At 41.1% G+C, this 15,902-nt stretch overlaps 2 protein-coding genes across 2 annotated transcripts; one reads left to right on the top strand and one right to left on the bottom strand.

Annotated features, from left to right (window-relative positions):
• Nucleotides 1-1,012: 1,012 nt before the first annotated feature.
• On the bottom strand, nucleotides 1,013-7,666 carry flot1a (flotillin 1a). Its single transcript, XM_010783327.1, has 11 exons — nucleotides 7,551-7,666; nucleotides 7,168-7,243; nucleotides 6,438-6,528; nucleotides 5,251-5,394; nucleotides 3,756-3,875; nucleotides 2,850-2,945; nucleotides 2,414-2,566; nucleotides 2,134-2,315; nucleotides 1,576-1,621; nucleotides 1,309-1,446; nucleotides 1,013-1,192 (listed from the first exon to the last, which is right to left on the bottom strand). The coding sequence occupies exons 1-11, from the start codon at nucleotides 7,591-7,593 to the stop codon at nucleotides 1,013-1,015; spliced, it is 1,269 nt and encodes a 422-aa protein (XP_010781629.1). The 5' UTR covers nucleotides 7,594-7,666.
• Nucleotides 7,667-9,234: 1,568 nt separating this feature from the next.
• On the top strand, nucleotides 9,235-12,039 carry LOC104955955 (zinc finger protein 239-like). The gene is made up of 3 exons (XM_010783360.1): nucleotides 9,235-9,243; nucleotides 10,727-10,958; nucleotides 11,043-12,039. The coding sequence occupies exons 1-3, from the start codon at nucleotides 9,235-9,237 to the stop codon at nucleotides 11,507-11,509; spliced, it is 708 nt and encodes a 235-aa protein (XP_010781662.1). The 3' UTR covers nucleotides 11,510-12,039.
• Nucleotides 12,040-15,902: the final 3,863 nt, after the last annotated feature.

Below are 15,902 nucleotides of genomic sequence, written 5' to 3'. Positions count from 1 at the left end.
TGTATGATAATAGACAACTTGAACATGATGGACACACGCACAATCAACCATAATCAAGGAAAAAGAGTACGATTTGAAATATAGTCAACTCCGGTTCAAGCTCCGTGCTAGAGCTTTTCAGGTTCAGAACCGGTTCTTCGGTTTAGCTCCGGCTCTTTTCACACTGCCCAGAGTCCGACTGGTGCTGCGTCATTGCGTCATCGTTTGCGTCATGACGTAAAAGTTTGCGTGCCTGCTTCATAAAGCCAAACCGCGCGGAAACCCCTCACAGTTGACACCGACAACAACAACAATGGCCGATTGTGCTCCAGCTTCCTCTGCACCTCTTCAGAAGACCAGATTCCCAGTAGGTAGCTGGTCTCTTCAGTGGACCACTGCTGCTTGTTAAGTTTCTCCATTGTTGTGTACAAACTGGATAAAACGCCGGCTTTTTGTTGTTGTTCAGGAGTTGATCCCGCCCCTGCCCCTGCCTCACGTAAGCGTGACGTATGTGGTGCTTTTGCTCTGGCCTGACAATTTTTTGGTGCTCGAAATGAACCGGGTTCCGGAGCTAAGAGGCTGCTCCGCTGCGGTGTGAAGAGGAAAACCCGGTGCTTTTCAAGCTCCAGCTCCGAACCGGCCCTGACACACCGTTGGTGTGAATGAGGTAAGTGAGAGGAGAGCATTTGCATTGTTCTGAATGAAAGATAAACCTCTTACATGTGAACGTTTTGTTGAAGAACCGTAACAGATAACGGTGAAATTTCAACGCGTGAAGCACGTCAAGGAATTTGAGCATCTGAAGTTTACTTTTTGTGTACTTTCTGTTTAATAATGTGGCCTTTTTGGCAGATTAACTAAAGGTGTGCGGCTAATGCTGTGAGTAAAGATCAGCTTGAATTTACAATTGGCACACCTGCTGTGTCAGCATTCCAACTAAATAATCATATAAATAAATAAATGAATGCTGCTTTTTTAAACATTCTTGCATCATCGAGACAGGACATGTATCAGCAGACCAGAGTCAGAAAAGTTATTGATGTGTTACCTGGGAGATGTTGACTCCGGTCAGTTTCTCCACGGCGGCGGGGAGGCGGACCATGATGTCCATCACCTCTCCTGACAGTTTGGCTGCGCCCAACTCCCCCCCCCCACTGGACACCATGGTGATCTTATTGGCTTCACACAGAGGCCGGCTGATCTCTTCTGCCATCTAGTGGGTGACACAGATCTTACCAAATGTTTACCAAAAACTTTCAAATGAGGGTGTATACTGTATACGAAGTGTAAATGGCTGTTATGGGACTTCATTATGGTGCCATCTCTCACCAGAGGCAGTTTCTCCAGCAGCATGTCCACCATGGCTCCATCCTTGTACTGTTGGAAGGCCTCTGCCTTCTTGGTCATCTGCTCCGCCTGAGCGCGACCTTTGGCCTCCACCGCAAACGCCTCGGCTTCACCTTTCATCTGAAGGAGACAAGGAACGTACTACCTTAGGAAACCACAAAGGGAAACTCCCATCCCAACATGATATCCACTTTGAACTATTTAGAAAAAGAGCAGAGATGGATTCAGCTGCAGAGATCTGTGACTCACCCTGATGGACTCCGCTTCAGCCTCCGCCTCCATGATCATCTTGAGACTGGACAAAGAGAGAAATGTAGAGTTGTATAGAGACAGATGGTTCAGCCAGTAGAGAATTGGGTTTGTTTTCTTAAAAACTATTTGTCAGTGGCTGTAAAATACTCCACCCGTCTTCTTTTAATCAGTGTGGGTAAGTACATTATTCAATGTACCTTTTTGAGGTTTTTTACTTGAGTGTTTATCATTTCTGCAACTGTAAAGAATGTTTCCATATCATTCAGTTATACCTTACTACATTTTAAAAAAGCAAATATTGTTTTACTTCACTGCATTTCTTTGACAACTCTAGTTGCCAGTTACTTTGAAGATGCAGATCTATAATGTATAATAAATATACATTTAAGAACGTGTGAATTCCTTCCCCTGGGGGAGTCTTTCATAATCCTTCAACAACAGAGATTGCAAAACACAGGCGGTTGAATCTCAGTACTAAAACTGAAAGGCCGCCCGCCCTTCACAACACCTCACTGTAGTTTCAGAAGATCAGCTGTTAGTGAACTTGAGTCTCACCGCTGAGCTTCAGCCAGCTTCTCCAGGCGGTACCGCTCAGCGTCTGCAGGTTTCTTCACCTTGGCCTCCAGCTCCTTCTCCCTACGGGTGATCTCCTGCTCCTGCAGCATGATCTGCTGCGTGCGCTCCACCACCTGGACCTGCATTTTCTCCTCCTCTATGCGCTGCTTCGTCTTGGCGACCTGGAAGACACACAGTGCATGATTCATGTAGTATTTCGTACAGCTTTAAATCCGGTCAGGTTTCACTGAACAAACTCTTTTGAATCCCTCCTGTTTACCTGCAGCTGGTAGGCCATCTCCGACTCCGCCTTCTTAGTGTTCACCTCCAGGTCGTAGGCTGCCTTCTTCAGCTCATAGTCCCTCTGAGCCTTTGCCATGTCGATCTCATTCTTGTACTGAGCCGAGACTTTCTCCTGCATCGCATGAGCCTCCTGCAGGGACGCAGAGCGAAACAGGAACAGAGTAAGGAGGCGGAAAATAGGGATCAACGGTAATCACTCTTGAGAATCATATATTAGCATACAAATGCTAAAAGTAGCAACAACCATTTTGACAGTTAACTGAGCAGAACAGACTTAGGAAAAAATGACTAAAAACTGATTTCTACAGAGAAGATGATCATCACAATATAAAGAAACACTTTTTATGTCCTGATTTACATTTTGAGAGGAACAACAATATCCTGTGGGATGGGGGCGACGTGGTATATCTCACCCTGATCACAGCATCTCTCTTGTTCTCGGCCTCTCCAATGCGGGCGTCCTTCTGAACCTGGGCTGTTCGAGCCTTCCCCAGTGAATGCAGATAATCCTGAGCACCAGAGAGAGATGTTAAAGTTGTGCGATCTTCATTCGAGACATAACTTATCCAAGATACATCATCATTTTTGCTGCAGCTCTTTCTGTGGACAACAAACCCATACACCACAATTACCACCTTCCAGTGTAACTCTCTGCTATATAACAACGGCAATACTATTATTTTTATTATTAATAATGTTCTATAATAACGTGCAATTACGTATCTGCCACTACGATTTTTTGCAATGTTAATATTTACATTACTGATGTGACCGTCTATGTGTCCTGCACTGTTAGTGTACAGTTTTATCATTATGCTGCTGTGTTTATTGTATTTTTGTTACTCTGGCACAACAACGGGATAAATAAAGTCCTATCTCATCTTATCTCTTATCTTATGCCTCCGCCAACCAGTCGAGATATGTTTGATGATCTAATCAGTTCTTCCTTGAGGCCATGTGGACTGTTAGGCCACATTTTGGAGGATTCTTTCAATCTATCCCTGAGAGATCGCACACACTACTCTTGACCTCGGGGCAACAAATAGTGAGAGATGTGCACATTGATGGCCAGTGTCACTTTTTGGTGTGCAATTATTTTCCTTGAATTAGAAGGTAAATTGGTCGTCAATTTGTTAAAAGGATAAAAGGACCCTAGCAAACCCAGTAAACAAACAGCAAATAAACATAATTCATTCATTCATCAAACGTTTAGTGGACGTCAGATTGAAATGGCTAGAGAAGGGCTAGCCGTCAAAGAGTTGCAATTATACATTTGGAAAAAGACTCATTAATAAAGATATGAGAAGATAAGTGGATACCTGGTCGTCGTGAACGTCTTTGAGCGTGTAGCTGACCACGCTGATACCCATGTTGACCAGGTCAGAGGAGGCCACCTTAAAAACCTGCTCCGAGAACTTCTTCCTGTCCTTGTAGATCTCCTGTAGGAGGAAGAAGTTCAGTGTCTCTCAAGGTCATGAAAGCATCAGAACTATACAAGGTATTATTTCATATATTCAACCTTGTTAGAAGCAATGTGACAAACAAACCTTTAACATGAGCTTTTCCATCTTATACTCACTGAATGCAACTAAGAACAATGACATATTTGAAACTGAGTACATTTACAAGGCAAGGCAAGTTTATTAAAGTTAAAGCCTTTTATTGTCAGTTTACAAAAAGTACAACGAAATTCAGAGTGCAACTCTGTCCCAGTGTGCAAAAACTAGACATACATAACATTAAAAACACGGCAGTAGGACAGACAACATAAGCAACGGGGGGAATAAATAGTTAAAAGTATTGATATACAAATAGTATATCATTTTTAAAGTGCATTCAAAGTGTGTGTATATGTGTGGAGATGGTTACGGTTATTGCGTTAAGTGTGGTGGTTAAGCAGCCTGACGGCCCAGGGGTAGAAACTGTTTTTGAGTTTGTTTGTCCGTGACTTGAAGCTTCCTGTATCTCCTCCCAGAAGGCAGGAGAGAGAACAGTCTGTAACCTGGGTGAGAGCTGTCCTTTATTCTTTGATTTGCTCTACTGAGGCAGCGGGAGGTGGAGATGTGTTCCAGAGAGGGCAGGGGGCAGCCCACGGTTTTCTCTGCCATCCTGATCACTCTCTGCAGGGCTTTCTTGTCCACAGCTGAGCATCCAGCATACCACACAGAGATGGAGTATGACAGCACGCTCTCGATGGTCGCCCGGTAGAAGGACACCAGCAGCTTCTTGTTCAGTCTGTTTCTCCGAAGCACCCTCAGGAAGTGTAGTCGCTGCTGGGCCTTCTTAACTGCTGCAGCGGTGTGTGCTGTCCAGCTGAGGCTCTCCGAAATGTGAACCCCCAGGAACTTAAAGGTGGAGAACCTCTCTACTCTCTCTCCATTGAGGTGAAGGGGGGCGGGTTCTGGATCGCCTTTGTTTTCGATGGTGTTTTCTGAAGTCTATGATGATTTCCTTTGTTTTGCTTGTGTTCAGATGTAGGTTGTTTGCTGAACACCACGCAGACAGCTTCAGGATCTCGTCTCTGTATGCCGACTCGTCGTCTCACTTATATATTTGACCGACCACAGTTGTGTCATCCGCAAATGTTATAATGGAGTTGGAGGGGTGAATGGAAGAGCAGTCGTGTGTGTAGAGTAGAGGGCTCAGCACGCAGCCCTGCGGGGAGCCAGTGCTGAGGGTGCGGGTGGAGGAGCAACGGAGGAGGACGGTCTGTTATGAAATTGTTTATCCAGGCGCATATGAAGGTAGTAGGTGATTCAGGGAGAAAATTCTTAATCAGGTTTTTGAATCCCATCGTTTAATCAACACCCTTACCTCCACAGTCAGGTGGGCGATGATGGCCCGCTGGTGTCCCTCCAGCGTCTCCAAGGCGATCTGAGTGATCTCTGCTTCTGACTTCCCCATGAACATTTGGCAAGCTGCAGCCAGCATCTGTTTGTTCTGACCCTGGATCTTCATCTGTGGGGAAAAGCAACGTTTTTAATATATTGCTGTGTTCTTTCCCCATGGCAGCTCTTTTTCTATGCAAACCAATACCAGACACTCTGATAAGAAAACAATCATAATAATAGCAAGTAGTGCTTGGAAATCTACCAATATGAGGACTATATATCTGCATTTATTTTGTAATTACATTTCATTTAGCTGATGCTTTTATCCAAAGCAACTTACAAACTTGAAGAAAACAGAATCATATAAGTACATCAGGTTTCATAGAGCCAAACATTTCAAGTGCTACTCAACCGGCTTTAGATAAGCCAGTCCTTTGTTAGTATATAAGTGCTTTGTTAGTATGTAAGTGCTTAGTTAGTATAAGTGGTTTTTATTTTGTTTTGTTTTTTTGTTTTGTTTTCATTTTATTGCTCGAAGTGGTAATATCACACAAGTTTAATTAAAAGCTGCATTACAATAAATATAGTGTTCTGTACTTACCCGACTCTGTATTATTTGCTTTTAGCCACTTAAGGCATTGCAGCCACATTCCTGAAGAATATTTATCAAAAACCTCATTGCGTAAATAGTAGTCACCCCTACAACATCTTGGCAATATCAATATTGAGGTATTTTGTCACAAGATATTGCGATATTTGAATCTGTTGTTACATTTGCCTGAAGTACATACAAATAGGAAAATGATTTACTAATGCTTAGATTTGAAAAGCTACAACAGGCTCCCATCTGCCACATTTACTATCTGTTTTTTCTCTTGGCTTTTAATCACTGTCATTTTTTGTAAGGCACTTTGAAATGTGCTATATAAATGAATTTGCCTTGTTTGGTGAATGTAACTGACGAAGAGATGAGGATGAGCCCTAATGAACAAACTGACTGAGTGTATACACAAACCTTGCCTCTTTATTATAAAGTGTATCCGGGTTCAAATGTAAACTGACTGTTTTTTCCCTTCTGATGACCCTAAGGAACTATTTGTCCTTTACTCTAGAGACCTTTCCTCCTAGGAAACTCCCTCCTGCTGATCCCTCTACAGAGGGGACACTGACCTGGGCTATCCCGGTGACGGAGACAGGCACCCCATGGCGGGTGTACACTTTATCGCTCTTCACATTCAGAGTCAGCGTGTTCAGAGAAATCCTGGAGAAAGGCAGGGTGAGACAGAAAGGAAATTATGATTATTGATTTAATATCTACTGCCCTAATGGTATACATTAAGGTTATTTCCGCTATGTACTCCTATTGAGATTCCAGCTTGATCAATATCAAATTGCTGTTGTGAGATGTTAGTTGTAGACAAACAGGTGAGCAATGGTTTATGTAACAAATGAATTACATTATTAGACAAGAAAATGATGCTCCTAATCATTTGTATCTGCTAAGGAGGAGGAATATGACCATCGTTTCCAATAGGAGTCCATCAATCATCCTGGGATTGTAAATCACATTTGGTGATGAATTTTATATGGTTTGTTAGTTACCTTTTAATCAAATATCCTGTAGTGCAAAGATAATTTTTCCTTTACAATTAATATTAATGCTTTTTGCAAGCTAATCTTCTTTGCCAAACCAAGTCAGTTAAAAACATGACATTACATTGCATTTAGCCGCTGCATTCTGGATGAGCTGCAGAGGTCGGATGGCACATGCAGGTAGACCAGCCAGGAGGGAGTTGCAGTAGTCTAGGCGTGAGTTGCAGTAGTCTAGGCGTGAGATGAAAAAGCACCAATATCAGGAATAAAGATGGACAGAAAACAGTAAACATTCATATTTGCCGACCTCTGTAACTGCTGGATGCACGGGATGACGAACACTCGGCCTCCAGGTATCATCAGTGGAGGAGAACGACAAAACCCTGGGACACATAAAAGATCGAGCAGAGCCTCAAGGCAGACGTCAAAGGTTGAGGGATGTGAACAAAAATATTGCAACATCAAGTAGTTATAGTATTAGATGTTGTAGTATGTTCTACTTCAAAATAAGACAGCCAACTGGATAAATAGAAATAATAATCTTTGCTAACAAAATTATCAACTAGATAATGTTAAATATTTGGTAAGCCCCACTTTGAATGGATGGAAATTAATGAAAAGCAAGAATGATACATTTGATTATGGTCTTGTTTTGATGAAGAAAGATGATTTATATAGGCCTAATTGTACCTGACACCACCATAGCCTCGTTGGGACCACAGGTGTAGAACATGATGGCTGATCCTCTTTCAAACTGAAAAGTAAAGAAAGTTGTGGAATAAAACAAAAGAAAAATACTGAGTCACTATTAAATTCCCACCTTGCAAACACTCAATTTAATCAAATAAGTGTTTGGACATCTTCTATACAAACACATTTGTATTATTATATTAAAATATAAGGCCTCAAAAAGTAGCCGTTGTTTGTATGTAACTTGGCTTGGGTACCTGAGAGCAGACCAGCATAGAATATCATTTACACAAATGTTACGCAGTAAAAATGGTTTAAAAGCCACTGAAATAACTGGAAACCCCACACATTAGAGCAGAAGAGAGTAACGCTTAAATGTGTGTTATATTCAGTGATGCAAACACAGGTATGGTGAAAAAAGAGAGAACTATTCGAAGCAGAAAGAAACAGCATAATATACCATCTGACAAAGGCCTGTGCTATAATGCTTCAATTAACTGGCTATTCTTTATAATATACTCAGATCAATAGGAGACAGATATTTTAAGTTATAAATCAAGGGTTTTTATTATTATTTACAGCAGGGGCGGGGAACCTTTTTCCTTTCAATTTTTACAACATCCTCCGAGGTCCCAACAAATTATTGAACTCAACCTCTGCTTAAAAAAACTAAAATCACAGACAATTCATTTGGCCTTTCTTTCATGCTGTGCAAAGAAAACGCAACCTCTTAATCCAGATATCTCACCATGACTCGCGCATGCATGCATGTGCACGGTATGGCATGACCACCAAAACAGAAAGATATGAACACAAGATGTGTGCAAATGTATTTAGTATCCATGTGAACATGATTTCAGTGGGGGGGAACCTAACCTCCTCTAAGGGGGTCCGGGGGCATGCTCCCCCGGGAAGATTTTTTGTTAAAATATTGAAGTTAAAAGCATCAATCTGGTGCACTNAAACAGTGATGAAAAACGATATGACAGTAAAACAAGAATACAGTTTAAAAGGGGAGTGATTAGTAAAATATCCATAAAGAAAAAGAAAATCTGTTTACACTGTAAACAGATTTTCTTTTTCTTTATGGATATTTTACTAATCACTCCCCTTTTAAACTGTATTCTTGTTTTACTGTCATATCGTTTTTCATCACTGTTTTTCATTTATTCTCATACATGGTGACCAAACAGTTTGAGACCCACTGAGATAACTAGACTAAAGTTAACTATCTAAACACTCAAGAGAGTCCCTTACCTCACTGAGCTGTAGTTATCTCTCTCAGTCTGACAGGAGAGAGCTCTCCCTTTCCTTGTTTTAGAAACAGCTTCTAATATCCGTTAGCGCTCGGTTTGCTGTTCCTTCACTTTATTTTTATATTTATACAGATCTCAACCCCATAGAAAATCTTTGGAGGGAGTTGAAAGTCTGTGTTGCCCAGCGACAGCCCCAAAACATCACTGCTCGAGAGGAGATCTGCATGGAGGAATGGGCCAAAATACCAACAACAGTGTGTGAAAACCTTGTGAAGACTTACAGAAAACGTTTGTGATTTTCTGGATTTTTTTTTCTCATTTTGTCTCTCATAGTTGAAGTGTACCTAGGATGAAAATTACAGGCCCCTCATCTTTTTAAGTGGGAGAACTTGCACAATTGGTGGCTGACTAAATATTTTTTGCCCCCTATGGAGTTGGTCAGTTGTGTGCAAATTAGTGTCCATGGTTATTATAAAAAATAAATGCTGTTGTTGGACAGACACAAACACACCGAAAACACACAGAGCGGAGACAGACCCACTATTTCAAGCATACTACGTCATCGAGTGCCGCCAAAGTACTGTTCCAATGTCCAGCATACTTGGAATTCTATCGAGCCCGGCGTACTTCGTTTGGAGAAATTTCGAGGCTTCACATGAGTAGACTCCGCGGTCTTAAAATCCCCACAACGTAGCATCCTGCAGTCGCTCTTTAGCTGTTGTAATGAAGGTGAAGTAAACAGTAAAAGGCACAGCTCTTTGCAGCTGGTGCTGCTCTTCTCAGATTCTGCTGAGTTACACGTTATTGCCTCCTGGTGCTGCAGAGATTTCATGAAGTGAATGGGGTTTTAATTCTATAAAACAGCTGTGGGCAGCAGATACTGTGAGAGTCAAGGACATGAATTCATAGACCAAGGCAGACTGGTTCACAGACTCCTGTTTTGCCAATCCGGTGCTTAAACAAATAGCTCTACACCCCTGGAAGAAATGTCCTTAAAATGAAGTCCGAGTTCGAAATATATCTCAAATAATGTATGCACTGCCATTTCCCCACATAAACATAACAGTCTGTGTTGGGGAAACTTCTGTGTAGCAATGCAGGAGGAGTCACCGACTCAAGGAGACACTGGGAGAGCAGGAGCTTTGATGTCAAACAATGATGTTTTATTTAGGAGCTTCGACCGGAGAATTCACAAAATAAGTCAGAGTCAGAGGTTCTGTCTTCACGGTAGAGTTGCCACGTCAATTCTGAAGAACTCTGCCCCAGACCCATGTATTTACCTAGTTCAGAGAGAATAGTCAACATTGTGCTTAACAAGAATAATAATGATAAAACCTCTATCAGCTGACGCCAACAGGCAGGAACAGGGAGACAAAACACTGAGAGCACAGCAGCCAAGGTTACACGTGCGTGTGCTCAGTCAGGACAGTATGAACTGATAAACTGGGTCAAAGTTATGGGTCTTGGAAAATATTTCCCCTACAGTCTGCAATTAAACGGTTGTCTCCTGTGCGCTCCACTTCCTACTTGGCGCACCGGTAATATTCTCCTCCGAACAAGATACTTGCTCTCTCTCTTTCTTTTTCATTGACCTTTCGTGGCTTCATACAATACAAATGCAAATAAGTCCTTTCGAGTCATCTGTCATCAAGTCTCAAGTCCAAAAATATGCGACTCGAGTCAAGTCATGTGACTCAAGTCAAGTAATGTGACTCGATTCCCCCACCTCTGGTATTTACTTTGGTTAGAATGTTGCTGTATTACTGTATCAAATATAATACAAATATAATAAACACAGTTAGCAAAAGTAGTATTTTGTTAACTGAAGGTTTGTATTAAGTGAGTTTTTATTGTGTTAACTGTATATGTATTTATGCTTTTTAGATTGACTTTCTCTCTTTCTCTGTCCGTCTGTTCTAGAAACCGAAAGGAAGAGAGAGACGTCACAGCTGTCAGCAATGTGACAAATCCTTTACAATATCTGGACATTTAAAGAGCCACCTGCTTATTCATACGGGAGAAAAAAAGAACAGCTGTGAAGAGTGTGGGAAAACATTCACTACCTCAGATGCTCTCAAAAAACATCAACGTATTCATACGGGAGAAAAACCGTACAGCTGTGAACAGTGTGGGAAAACATTCACTCAATCAGGTGCTCTCAAAACACATCAACGTATTCACACTCAAGAAAAACCGTACAGCTGTGAACAGTGTGGAAACACATTCACTACATCAGGTCATCTCAAATCACATCAACGTATTCACACTGGAGAAAAACCGTACAGCTGTGAACAGTGTGGGAAAACATTCACTCGATCAGATACTCTCAAAAAACATCAACGTATTCACACGGGAGAAAACCCATACAGCTGTGAAGAGTGTGGGAAAAAATTCTCTAGATCAGATGCTCTCAAAATACATCATAGTATTCACACTGGAGAAAAACCATATTGGTGTGAAGAGTGTGGGAAAATGTTCAGAGCATCAGGTGAACTCAAAATCCATTATCGTGTTCACACAGGAGAGAAACCGTACTGGTGTGAAGAGTGTGGAAAAATGTTCAGAACATCAGGTGCTCTCAAAACACATCATCGTGTTCACACAGGGGAGAAACCGTACTGGTGTGAAGAGTGTGGAAAAACGTTCAGAACATCAGGTGAACTCAAAATCCATCATCGTGTTCACACAGGAGAAAAACCATAGTGGTTTTAAGAGTGTGGGAAAACTTTTTATCAAAATATTCACCTTAAACTCCATGAGCGAATCCACACTGCATTGTTTTGAACTATGAGAGCCAAGCTAGCTGTTTCCTCCTCCTGATGCCCTGAGAGCTGTCGTTGTATTTTAAGAGTCTTTCTGAATAGAACTCTGACTAACAGTTTTTTATGTTCTAAACAGCGTTCACACTATGCTAACATGAGGCCACAGAGATGCTGTTTCTCATGTGATTCATGTTTGTAATGGTTCCTGATCTATAAAGAAATGTTTAACTATGCTGTTTCTCAACCATTCTTTTAGCCTTGTTATTCTTTCTTTTTTTTAATATGATATCTCAACTGCTAGCCTCGTTAAACTGCATTGAAGGAATGTAGTTCCACTGTTCATTAATCTGCAGAGTAGTTTCTCGAATAATCTGTTTGGTTAATACAATGTTACGATGTTTTCAGTTTGATTCTGTTCTCTTTTGTTTAAACTATTAGACTGTACCAAAATAAAAAAGACTCACTTCCCTGCATAGTTGTGGTGTATTTCAGCAGATTATAAACATGTTGTTCCCTTGTTTGAATGAATAAAGACAGGAGGGAACTGTTTCAATAAATTGTCGACGGAAATAAAGACATGCCCCAGGATAAATCAGCGTTATTATATATATAATATTAGTGTTGGGCAACGATGACAGCATTGTTTTGCACAAAATTCAATAATAATTCAAAAGTCATGTAAATGGGTGGTATGATGTGAAATATAATCAAGTGTTAAGACTTTCCACCTGGAGTAAATTCACAAGCTACCCTGCAGTATACAAAGTCATTCAAACTGCACCTTTACCAGCTTTAAGAACACTTTAATGATCAATCATTATAAAACATATCATATATATTATTCTGAAATGGGCCAATCTGCACAATTACTTTTCATATAATACTTTTCTGAGTACTTCTACTTTTACTCAAGTACAAGATCTGAGTATTTCTCCACCTCTGTAAGTATAATAAGGCAGTAGGGATTGCCTTGAATCTCTCAGTCAGAGCTGGTTGATGAGACAGAGGTTTGGCGCCCTCTGCTGGGGTTTTTTCAGGTATTGACGTATTGACACACTAAAATGTCTCATAAAGCACACTTATTTAAAGGTGACCTATCATGCAAAATGCACTTTTGTACGTCTTTTATACATGAATATGTGTCCAGGGTGTTCCAGGGAACTCACCAAGTGTCAGAAAACACAACCCTCTATTTTCCTCGATGCCCAAATCTCTTTAAAAGGGGCTGCAACAGATCTGATCCAGACTGATCCAGATTTGAACACTTCTATGACGTCACAGAAGTGGCGCTACGGCTATTGGGCCAACTCCACCAATCAGGAGGAGACAACCACGGACATTGCCGTTCTAAAGCGCTGGAGACGCTGTAGTACATATGCCAGGCCTGTAGATGGTGCTGTTCTCACAGAATCAGCCCATGCAAAGACAGTGTTAAATTGAGCGAAATGAGGAATGGCTAAAATGCATGATCTGTTTGGTATTTTGAAAAATAAAAAGTATAAATATGCCTTATATAGGTATGGTCCTACACTATATTATTCAAATATAGCATGATAGGTCCACTTTAAACTGGCACTCAAAACAGCAAAACCATAGCTCCAAAACTCTAAACACATTTTCAGCTCTGCACCCAAATGTCACTTCAACATGGCCCNATAGAATAGAAAATATGAAGAAGATACTGTAAGTGATCTCTACAATAAAACAGTTTAGTGCCTGATAGGAGGATGTGCAAAAAAGACAAACTAATAAGGTCTTCTTTTAAATAAGAAAATAGCTTGGGGGCGGCTTGGGAGTGAGAACGTGTTGAGCTGGTTGATGTTGCTGGGGAAGAGAGGTTTGGCGCCCTCTGCTGGTTTCTTTTTCAGGTGCTGATGAACTAAATATCTCATAAAGCACAATTATTTAAACTGGCACTCAAAACAGCAAGACCATAGCTCCAAATCTCTAAACACATTTTCAGCTCTGCACCCAAATGTCACTTCAACATGGCCCTTTCTGCAAACACTGCACACGGTTCTGAAAGTAAAACACGGGAATCTGACGTAAAACACTGCCATTTCTGTAAAACTGCAGCAACATTAACCGTTACAGTTAACACTTTGCAAACTCAGTAGATAGTTTTTAAAATCAGAATCCAGTTAGTAAAGTAGGTTTCATTTGCTCAAGTGGTACAAACATGTAGGCTACACAGTAAGAGAAATGATATATTAGGCCTATTAGAAATATAACAGAATAAAACATGTTGACAAGAAATAAATGAGCAAAAAAAGGAACAATTATGTACAATCTCTGTGTGTTGTAAAGTGGAAGAGCTGTGCAGTTTTACAAAGTGGAGGTATTGTGCAGAAATGTGCAATATAGACATAAAACGGTCCCGTTGCTCATGATCTAAGAAAAGGAAATGTGCGTTTGATGAGAGCAGAAGTGTTTCTCTGTTCAGGACACGGCCCCCAGACTCAATAATTCATATTTACAGAGGAGCGCTGAATTATTGAACTGAGCTGTTAGTCCGACGATGAGTCACGCTGTTATTCTGAGAGCTTCACTTTCCTCTTATCACTGAGACGCACTTTTTATTCATCAGAGCAATGTGAGGGGATGTTCCCCTAACATATAAACAGCAAGGCAACATGGAGTTCTGCAGGATGAAGTATTCCTGTGTTGGTCCCTGAAGGCATCATCTCCCTGGTCCGTGGAATTTTGGATTATTGCAGAAAATAATCTCTGTGTCAAACAAACTTTTGTGATGTTCATTTCAGCAGGATAATCTCCACATATTTACACCACTTGATGATTTCTGAAGTAAAAAGGTAATATTGGGCTATAAAGGAACTACAGCACGGTCACATGACTTCACGTCACCACTGCTAAGCTAAAGGAGGCACATTTTGGGCTATAAAGGAAATACAGCACGGTACACATGACTTCACGTCACCACTGCTAAGCTAAAGGCAGCTAATGTCTGGCTATAAAGGAACTACAGCACGGTCACATGACATCACGTCACCACCGCTAAGCTAAAGGAGGCTAATGTTGGGCTATAAAGGAACTGCAGCAAGGTCACATGACTTCACATCACCGCCGCTAAGCTAAAGGCAGCTAATGTTGGGCGTGATGTTGCTGATTGGGTGACTTTTGATCTCCTCGCTGCCTTCGGGCCCTAATTTATTTGTTGTTTTGTCTGACTGCCTTTTTTTTTTTTTTTTTAATCCTGTTTTCTTTGTAAAGCGACCTTGGGTCCCATGAAAGGCGCTATATCAATCTAAACTATATTATTATTATTATTATTATAATTATTATTATGTTGCTTGTGTCACTAGAGTTGGAAACTTCATGGATGAGATTATAAAGTGGTCCTCTGATCTGCAGCAGGTGGAAATGAGAAACGTGTGATCGCTCCGAGGCGTTTCACTGCAGGCCAACCAGCAGCTCTGAATAAATATCACATTCAGCTCTTTTATTTCATCTGAACTAATTCAAGTGATGAAATCTGGAGCAATATCCTCCTCTTTTTTTTTTAAACGTTCCCGGCACTGTGAAGCTTCTGGCAAAAGGAAATTAGACGTGGAAAAAGCTGCTTCTGAAAAAGGTATAGAGGCAGGCAAATACAAATATAAAACAGACAGCTAACTTAGAGGTAGATTATTGAGTCTAATGGTCTTGATTACTTGATTATTATAACAGAGTCCCGTCAAAATGGAAAGAACAAGATTATATATTTTTATAATCCTGAACGTTACCAAGCGCTCCGGTCCCAGCTGTGTGCGTCACTCTTTAGTGTCCCCTGGTCTCCCAGCTGTGTGTGTCACTCTTTAGTGTCCCCTGGTCACGATCTTTCTGTGTTTTATTTTGGTCCTGTTTAGATTTGTCTTTTTTGGTTTTCTGTTCTAGTTTGAAAAGTGTTCAACCCCTGATTGTGTTCACCTTGTGACCCTGTCTTCTCCTCCCTCCTCACCTGTGTCTTGTTTCTTTGATTAGTCCTGTGTGCATTTAGGTTCTGCTTTTCCTGTTAGTCTTTGTGAGATCCTTGTTGTTTTTTGAATGTGTTCACAGGGGAGAGAGTTCTGCTCTGTATGTCTAATCGTATCCTTGAAATAAATGTATTTTTTCAGTTAAACCTGCATTTGGGTCCTGCCTGCTTCGCTCAACCCTGACAGAAGGATCTCACCAAGAATGGATCCAGCAGACAGCCTACGAGGTTACGTACAATTGACTTTGTTTTTAAAATGACTGTCGATACGCCTCCACCAGAGAGGAAAGGCAGTCTATCATCTCTAAGGCACGCCAAGAAGTAACCTTGAGGCCCTGGTTAAGAGACTTACTACCCGAGT

The sequence above is a fragment of the Notothenia coriiceps genome, unplaced genomic scaffold, assembly GCF_000735185.1.
Source record: "Notothenia coriiceps isolate Sejong01 unplaced genomic scaffold, NC01 NC01_scaffold00000663, whole genome shotgun sequence".
Lineage (NCBI taxonomy): Eukaryota > Metazoa > Chordata > Actinopteri > Perciformes > Nototheniidae > Notothenia > Notothenia coriiceps.
This window is presented reverse-complemented; position numbering and strand designations above follow the sequence as displayed.